The 8,656-nt window shown below is 36.8% G+C and overlaps 1 protein-coding gene across 4 annotated transcripts in view; it reads right to left on the bottom strand.

Annotated features, from left to right (window-relative positions):
- Window positions 1-580: 580 nt before the first annotated feature.
- Window positions 581-8,656, bottom strand: part of ZDHHC13 (zinc finger DHHC-type containing 13) — a 15,976-nt gene continuing 7,900 nt past the window's right edge. For all 4 annotated transcript variants that reach the window (XM_031062244.1, XM_031062245.1, XM_031062243.1 and 1 more), the window contains 7 exons: window positions 7,006-7,136; window positions 5,925-5,987; window positions 5,459-5,552; window positions 4,006-4,089; window positions 3,035-3,192; window positions 1,697-1,794; window positions 581-1,180 (listed from right to left, as the gene is read on the bottom strand). In XM_031062244.1, the coding sequence (XP_030918104.1) occupies window positions 1,045-1,180; window positions 1,697-1,794; window positions 3,035-3,192; window positions 4,006-4,089; window positions 5,459-5,552; window positions 5,925-5,987; window positions 7,006-7,136 (764 nt within the window). In that variant the 3' untranslated portion in view covers window positions 581-1,044. The remainder of the gene's footprint in view (window positions 1,181-1,696; window positions 1,795-3,034; window positions 3,193-4,005; window positions 4,090-5,458; window positions 5,553-5,924; window positions 5,988-7,005; window positions 7,137-8,656) is intronic.

Below are 8,656 nucleotides of genomic sequence, written 5' to 3'. Positions count from 1 at the left end.
GAGGGAGGTATTTCTAAAAAAAAACCCAACATTTTCTCAGGATACAGTGTTATAAGTTTTGTCTGTTTTCAAGCTACAATAAAGTACTTACTGCTTCACAATATTTTTATTTGTATTTGCTTGTGCTTACACATTCTACAATGTTTCAGACAAATGGATTTCACCAAGATGAATGGAACCCCTCACAAGAATTGCATTTCACTACAGTACTTACAGTCTATTCTAGATGGTATCTGGCTTTAATTTCCTGATCTTGAACTCTGTCCCTGCTGGTTTTCTTTGTTACCTACTTTGACTTACATTCATATCACACTGTATAGCTGGCCCCTCCTTTTCTTGGGAACGTGGCTGACATCAGCTATTACAGATGCAGTGGGGAACAATTCCCTCCTTTTATGTGCATTGCCATCTTCCATCATAACCTTATCCATTTTCATACCCTAACAGGGCATATATATGTGAAAAACATAAGGCAAAGAGTCAGGCTCCTTCTTATGGTTTTGTGCCCACCCACTCTTAAATACCTCACTGGTCACATATCCCTTGACTCTATTTCCATCTGCAAAAATACACTTAGAAGTATGAAAGCTCTATTTTATTACATGTAAACTCTTTAAATACAAAGACTTAGAGATTTTCAGAGCATAAGCAATAAAATTACAATGTAATTGTAATATTAGGTTTTTAAACATGAATGTTCACCTTAATTTTCAAATTTAATTGTCTTTTGTTACCAGAAAAGTAAAGCAAATGTTACCAACATAATTTTGAAATTCTGCCCCAAAAACTTACCTTTCAGAAATATATATATTTGTGTCATCTCCTCACATAAAATTTTAATAGTTTCAGCTCAAATTATATATACACAGATACACAGTGACTGTTCCATATACAAATCTGCTGTATCTTATGTAAGGTAAGTTTAATATTTGAAACAATAATAAAAAATAAAAACAAGCAGCTTCAGAAGAATTTGTAGAAATTAACAAAATATCTAGTTTTATTTAGCTTTCAGCTCAACCGTCTTAGAAATTAAGCAAAGTTTTACACAGAATGAACATTTTTCTCTTTTGCTGGATGGAAAAGTTTGTATTGCTTGGTCCAGTCAATTAAGTTGGGTTTGAACATACCAAAGCAACTGCACTGAAAAAAGTCTGCAAGATTCTGGAAGCATCCACGGCTGAAAAAAAGAGAAGAATATGCATTCATAAACCTAAGAAAAGAAGACTGCAAGCATGAAAAATACCACTTCACCATGAGACAGTACTTAAGATATTAACTTGTCAAGCCAGACAGCCCAGGGAGAAGAAACAGAAGAGATCTCAATTGAGCATTATTCCTTTGCTGAACTTTTACAACATGTTTTACATTAACACATAAGAGTAGATTAAGTTGAACTCAAATAATGCCCCACAGTTAGTAAGATCCCATCTGTTAGTATACCTGAGGAAACAGGGAAACCTTGGTACTGATTTCTCTATTTACAGAGGTAAATACTGCAGGAGTAGTCAGAAAGAAAATTAGGGTATGAACTGGTCCCTTTCTGATCCTACACAACAGACACAGAGACTGATGAACAAATTTTTGGACAGCACTCCCTCACCCCAAAAACAGTGGTTTTGCACTTATGAAGCAGTGAAGCAAATCGGTACTGAAGAGATAACATGTTAAAAACACTCTATTCATAAATACCCACTTGTATGGAGTCCTCCTGAGTGAAACAGGATGCTTAGAGGATTTTCTCTGTACCAGGAGATTCATTCTTTCATGTGAGGTCAACCCCAGGAACACAATCTGATTGGAAAAAAAACATAAGTAATGGTTACAACATTATGTTGTACATCACAAATTAAAATCCTAGTGAGTAAAAAAACATAAGTAATGGTTACAACATGAACATCACAAATTAAAATCCTAGTGAGCAAAAGATACTAATAAGAAGGGAGTAGGGAGGAAGAATCTGAACATATCTAACAAATAAGTAACCACTGCTATAACTGATGACTGCAAACTATGTCTTTAAATGTCACTTGGGCTAAAACAGAACCTGGCAAGAACCAGCTTCCAGTGAAGGCAAGCTTAATTGGAATGTCTGTGAAGACTGTACTTTCACAGATGTCTGCAGAAGTATAAGATCTATCACAGTTAAGCACCAATCTCCTCAGATTTTCGTCTACATTCTACCACACAAAATGGTAGAAAAAGACACCTTGATCCACAATGACACTAAATGCCATAAAGCAGTATGTTTTCAAATCACTGTGTATGAAACGCAGTAGTTAAACTGTAAATATCCTCCCTATCTTTTTCCAGCATGGTATCCCACTGTCTTGGACATTGCAAAAATCTAGCAGTACACGTCTAAGATTGTGGAGCTTTTTGTTTTTTGGGTTTTTCTTACTGAACAAGATGTAAAACAAGCCCTTAGCTCAGTGTGCTTAACACATATTTCAAAGACACCTCTTTCCTAAGAGCTGCTAAACAAGCTGTTTCACAGATGTTTTAAGACAGGTCTTCTCAATTTTGTTTGCATAGCCAAGCTTTTCTCTGATAAAAACATAAACAAGAAATTTGACAGTCCTCAACAAGATAGAATCCAGGTCATATATTTTTACAGTAGCAGTGGGATTTAATACAGTTTAATGGCACATGGCTGAGCTCTACCACAGAATTTTCCACTCAGGAATAATTGTGTTACTGAGCTTTTGTGCAGTTTTGGGGGCATTAATACCAGTTCTATTAGTCAAATAAATTTCTCGGCTTTAAATACAACTTTTTATAGGCTTGGAATTTTGAGTAGTAAACCCAGAGCTCAGTTATAGGAATGATTTGCAGACTGTGATTCTACTTCCAACAGAGAAATGCTGAATGCACAAGCTGAACCTTTGAAACTTCAAGGTCTGCCTTGAGATTTAAGAGAAGCACCTTGCTGTGACAGTAATCAGGGAGAGCAGGCACAGAGTTTTTATGGCAGCAAATCATTCAGGGAAGAGCTTTAATTTGACAAGAAGCATAAACTAAAGGAATATATTACCTGATAAAGCTGAACAGTGAGCCACACAGAGGCCCACAGGGTGTGGAAACAAGCTACTGAGGAGATGTAGGAAACCCAGGGAGAGCAGGACACTGTCTGGGTGAAGTACGTCCACGCTCCATCTTGATGGAAATTTGCTGCACAGTGGTTGGACCAATCTGACAAGACACACAATCAGTTAATTGTGTTTTTAAGCCCTTAAGAGCTGAGGAAAGATTATCTGCATGAAATGAATATTACATAGCAACATCCTCTAGAAATACCATGTTTCATCTACCCCGTTGCCACCTAAAAGCATCCACACAGATGTGTGAGTGCTTGCTATTCTGGCTGCATAACCTTCACACTCTGTGTTCATGATCCACAGAAAAATACCCTTGTTTTTAAAGGTTGGTGCTATAGCAATTCATCCTCAGCAACTGAATTATAAGGGTTTACCTCTCCTTTCAAACAATTTTTTTAATTTTACAAAGTAACAGTCCAGATTCATTAACAAAATAAAATACTTTTTTTTCTCTTCAGAATTAAACTACTTTAAAACCAAAAAGAAATGTCTGCATTTAGTATGAATATTTCCAAATTAAAAAAAAATCAATCAAGCTTTTGCAATAATGTATATACAAACTCATTTTCTGTTACAGCAAAGGGGATCCAGATTAGAACCTGTCACCTGACCTTCCGCCACATGGCTTCCCTATTTCCTCTCTAACAAAAATGCTTCCTGCTATTTGGTTTTCCAATGGGTATCCCACTACAGCAGCATCTTTGTTCTTGCCCAACACAAATGGAATCAGGTATTTGACCAAAGACTTAGATAGGATGCATTTTCACTTAAGCTACACAGTAACATCACTGCTAAAATAAGGTATCAGTTGTGCAGGGTGCACTTGCTGGAAATGAAATGCTGAAAACTAAGGACCACACAGAGATGGATTTGAAAGCTAAATAAAACTAAATTCATGGATACATACACTGAAGAGTTCCATAAAGCAGCCAGACACCAGTCATTGTCAGAAAAAACAGGAACAACAGGTAGTAGTAATGGTTCCCAATGCCTGAAATTGAGGGGGAAAAAAGGAAAAAATAATTTAAAGTTGGACATTTTAAAATTCAGCAGTACTTGCACTTCTACTAAAGTTAGCAGGAATAAAAAGAGTCAAAACCACTTCTTATTTTAACCTCTGCCATCCACAAGAGAGCTTGGCAAGGCTGATCTCTCTCTCAACTTTGCCCTGTAAGCCATCCCAATTTATATAATAGAATTAGTTCTGATAAAGTCAGCCAGGATTTGTCTCTCCTTCAGAGCATGCCTTCAGCTGTTTTAGTCTGGTGAGACCTAATTAAGTAATCACAACTCCCTCCCATGCACAATAAAATTGCCTCGTATACTGAGAAGTCTAAGCTATTAAATTTGCTGGAACTTGCGTGCTTCAGAATTGAAAACATACACATAAAAAACCCTAGACCTCTGTCAGAAAAACTGTTACATTAAGATATTTTTTTAAATTACAATGATATTTCTCAAAGCTTTGAGACAACACATCAGAAGGATGTCTCAGCACCTTGTAAACAGCAAACATTGCAAAAATAGCATTTAAGACTAGGAAAAAGGCTGTTGGCAAAAAAAAAGTGAAAAATATATTGTTACAAATGTGAAGCTCTCACCTTCCTATCTTGAGCATCACCAGTAATAAGTCAGAAAGGAAGAGAGAGGGTGAGAGGGAAGAACACAAGAAGATGGAAATGCCCTGCAGGGTTATCTCAGTGGTACAGCTGCTCCACTCAGAACTGTCCCTAACAGTGACAAGGGGCAATGGAAGTTCAGGAGGACGCACGAGTCCAGCCACTTCCTGCAGTTCATTCTCCTCATCCACAGCTACTGCATTAAAATGTCAGACTGTGCACATTTGTCTGGTTCTTTTAGTATCTACTCCTGGACAGATTGTCCAAAAAAGTTTGCTTAATCCCTTTCTGAACCTGCTGACATTGCCTGTGTCTGCAAACCCTTACAGCAGCAAGCTGCAAAATTTCCCTGCCTGCCATGTGGAGACATTTTTCCTTTACCAATCTTAAATTCCTAGTTCTACTATGACATGCTTGGCTAATAATTCTGCATTCACTTTAGCCACCATCTTAATAATTTTTTTCTTTCCTTTTTTAAAGTCTCAATCATATCCCCTGTTCCTTCTCTAAAGAAAGAGTTACAGATTGCATAGTGTGTGTTCTTAGGGTGACCACTCTAACAACCCCTAAATAATCTTATTTGCTTTTCTCTCTTCCATCTAATTTCCCTCTGGCATCTATCAGAGTCCTTCAGTATCAACAGGATATTCTTGTGTCTCTCTCTTTAAGGGGATAAATGTTATCTCTGCAACTTTTAAAATACGTGGCATTTTCAAATTTGATAAAACAACACACTCTCACCTATGCACTGTCCAGTCCACAGAGAATGCTGATCATATCTGGCTACACATGCTTGGCAAGCAAGGCAATGCACAGATCTCAAAGGCTTCCTTACCTAGATGAGGATGAAGGGAAAGAACACACTCATAGCAGAAGCATCTACTTTGCTCAAAATTTAAGGCATCATCTTACAGTTACCACCACATTTTGCATAATTACTGTGTCATAGACCTCACAACACAGAACATAGATGAGAACCATACACCTTAATTAAAAAGAAAAAAGATTGAATTTTTAAAAATTAAGATTAGAGTCCAAGGATCTCAAAATATCTCTTATCACCATAAAAGAAATAAAGAAATCTAAACAATATATAACAATCTACTTGTGTAACACTTTAATGACAAACAGTGAGGAAAAAGGATTTTTATGGCAGTATTGAGTAAAAGGCAGGTTCACAAAAAAAAAGTACAAAAGCCCTACTTACAAGACATGATGTGCAAAATGTTCTGAAGTCCAAGCAACCAGCTTCTGCAAGAGCTATAATGTTCTGAAAGATAAAGTATTTTGTGCTTGCATTTGGATAACATTTCCATAAGTGCTATGAAGATTTCTACATTAGGACTTTTGCAGTTTGTAAGTATTTTAAGTGCCAAGCATGAACAGGAGTAAGAACTTGCTATTTAAAGAGGTGCACAAGAAAAAACAAACCAGTAAAGACTAATGCAGCTTCACCCACACAAGATTACTCAGAAAAGTATTTCTGTGTTGCCAAAATTAATAAATGATGTGAATTAAATATTCCTTAAAATGAGATGGCACCTCTCACACAGTCAGCCAGACTTCAGGGAGATGAAGCCTGCTCCTTTACAAGGACACAATGTTTATGAGTCCTGTGGCAATATGTTAAAACTGCAGTTTATTCTCCCTGGCAATTGCAAGAAATACAACCTCAACGAAAGCCATGAGATCACAAAGAAAATGCTCTCCTTAACCCATAGGCTGGAGAGACCAGACACTAAATTCTCTACTGACTGGCTGCCCATGATTTCTTTAGGCTACTATAAAACAGTTAGGAAATAGCATGTGAGTTGCACGATGTTCAAGCACAAAAAACATTATACACATCCTCAAAGCACATGATAGAATTTAAATAATTACTAGCATATGATATATAGGAAAGCACTGTGACTATTTCTTTCTAACCATAGACAACTGAAGCAGAAACCATGCAAAACTTATATTTTTTATAAGTGAAGTTCTATTGAATTCATATCACAGATAACACCAGTGGGTCTGTACAATCTTTGGCCAAAGCTCACATTCCAATGAGAAGACAGAGGAAAGGAAATTATAGCAGGACAAGGAAGATAAGGAAACAAGCAATAGAAGGAGAAATTCTCCAAGATCTGTGTTGTTAAACAACATTGCTAAAACCTCTTTAAGGAAGAATATTTCACTGCTTTCCAGTTTAACAAAGCTGCACATGATGACAAGCAACCACCATAATTGGCTGATACATGCTGCACCACACCAGCCCTTCCATTTGTTTTTACAAAATCACCTACCTCTTTTTTTTCTTCTTCTGAAGTCTTTATATATCCAGGATCAGTACTGCAGGTTTTATAGAAATAATAGAGAAGACTCATCACGCTGAACACAACAGAGATTTTAAGAATTACATTTGTATGTGTGGTATGTGATAGTCAGGTTAAGGACTATATTCTTATAACTCATAACACCACTATTTGTCAAACAAGCAAAATATTCTAAAATTAGTTAATACTACTTTACAAGCAAGACACAAGAAGGAAAAAAATTACTTTTACAGTGGGATCCTTTCTGTCCTTCCAAGGCCATCTTATCAGAGAAATGGAATAATCTGTCCAGTTTGAGTGCTGAAGAAGACTTTTACAACTGTATAAACCTGCATCACAATATGGTTCCATGTCATCTTCCTTAAAAGTCCTCCAGACTTCTGCCTTTGAATATTTCAGAGGTATGAAACAAAACTGATTTGTTTTTTCCCCTCTGGAGCTTTTGTACTTTATTTAAACAATATCAGTCAGACATGCAGAGCTATAAAGCTTCTGGCAGCTGTGAGATTCATTTGGCTGCTGCACCCACCCCTAACTCAAACAGGCTCTTACTCAATCTTACCTTGTCTCATTCATTTCAGCCAAAAGCAACTAAATATACTCATTCAGAAAAATGTAACTGAAAGTCATCCTGAAACTTTTTTGTCACACACACAAAAAAAAAAAAAGCCCAAGCACACACTACTAAACACTTCTGAAGGTAATGGGACATTAGCAACACCATTTTAACACTATGAACTAAAACCATCTGTGTATCAGATGACTGGGGAAGAAAAACATGTCAAGATTAACTGTCTCTACACAGCAACAGAGGAATATGGAGCGAGACTAGTTTAATACAAATTAAAGTCATGCATCAACCTTGAGAGCTCAGGCTGCTAAAGAACAGTCCCTGCTGCCACCAAGGACCAGACAGCTCAAGTCTGGAGCTGGATTGCATCTCCAGTGACTCCTCAGTCACTTCAGGAACTCCAGGGAAAATAATTTTTAAAAATCCAGGATGGCAACCTCAAAAAGTTGTTAGTTCATAAGACAAAACAAAAAGTTGTTTTGTCTTATGAACTAACAACAGTGCAAACAGTTCTAATTAAAATAAAGGCGACAACTCATGAAATACTGGCACAAACACCAGCTGTGTTTGTTACATTGCAGTTGCAGGGTGCAATTATAGAAGCCAAAATTATGGTGTGTTTCTTGTGGATACTACTGGTCTATTTGCACTGGTATTGATTTTTTGGAGCTCAGAGAAATCTTTAGTTAGAATGGCTGGATTTTCATTCAGTCCAGAGGAAGTCTGACAGACAAATACAGCTTACTAAAATCCTGAAAACTTTTAGAACACCCAGATCTGTGACCAGCTCCAGAAGGAAAACACACTCATGAGAAAAAGGGTTGGACAGTGAAATGGAAACCTATCCACTGGCCCATCTCACCAAGCTATGGTTAGTACTTCAAGAATATTGCTATGATCATTATCTTCAGCAAAGTGTCCAACTCAAATCCCTACCAATGGAATTTTTTTTTCCTTTTAACTTAGATTACACCAATAAAACAAACCTTAAACCTTCACAACAATTGAATAACACCATTTCAATTTATACAATCATGTGTGTGAATCCCC

This window comes from Geospiza fortis, unplaced genomic scaffold, assembly GCF_000277835.1.
Source record: "Geospiza fortis unplaced genomic scaffold, GeoFor_1.0 scaffold165, whole genome shotgun sequence".
NCBI lineage: Eukaryota > Metazoa > Chordata > Aves > Passeriformes > Thraupidae > Geospiza > Geospiza fortis.
The sequence above is the reverse complement of the archived record's forward strand: the minus strand, read 5'-3'. Positions and strand labels throughout refer to the sequence as shown.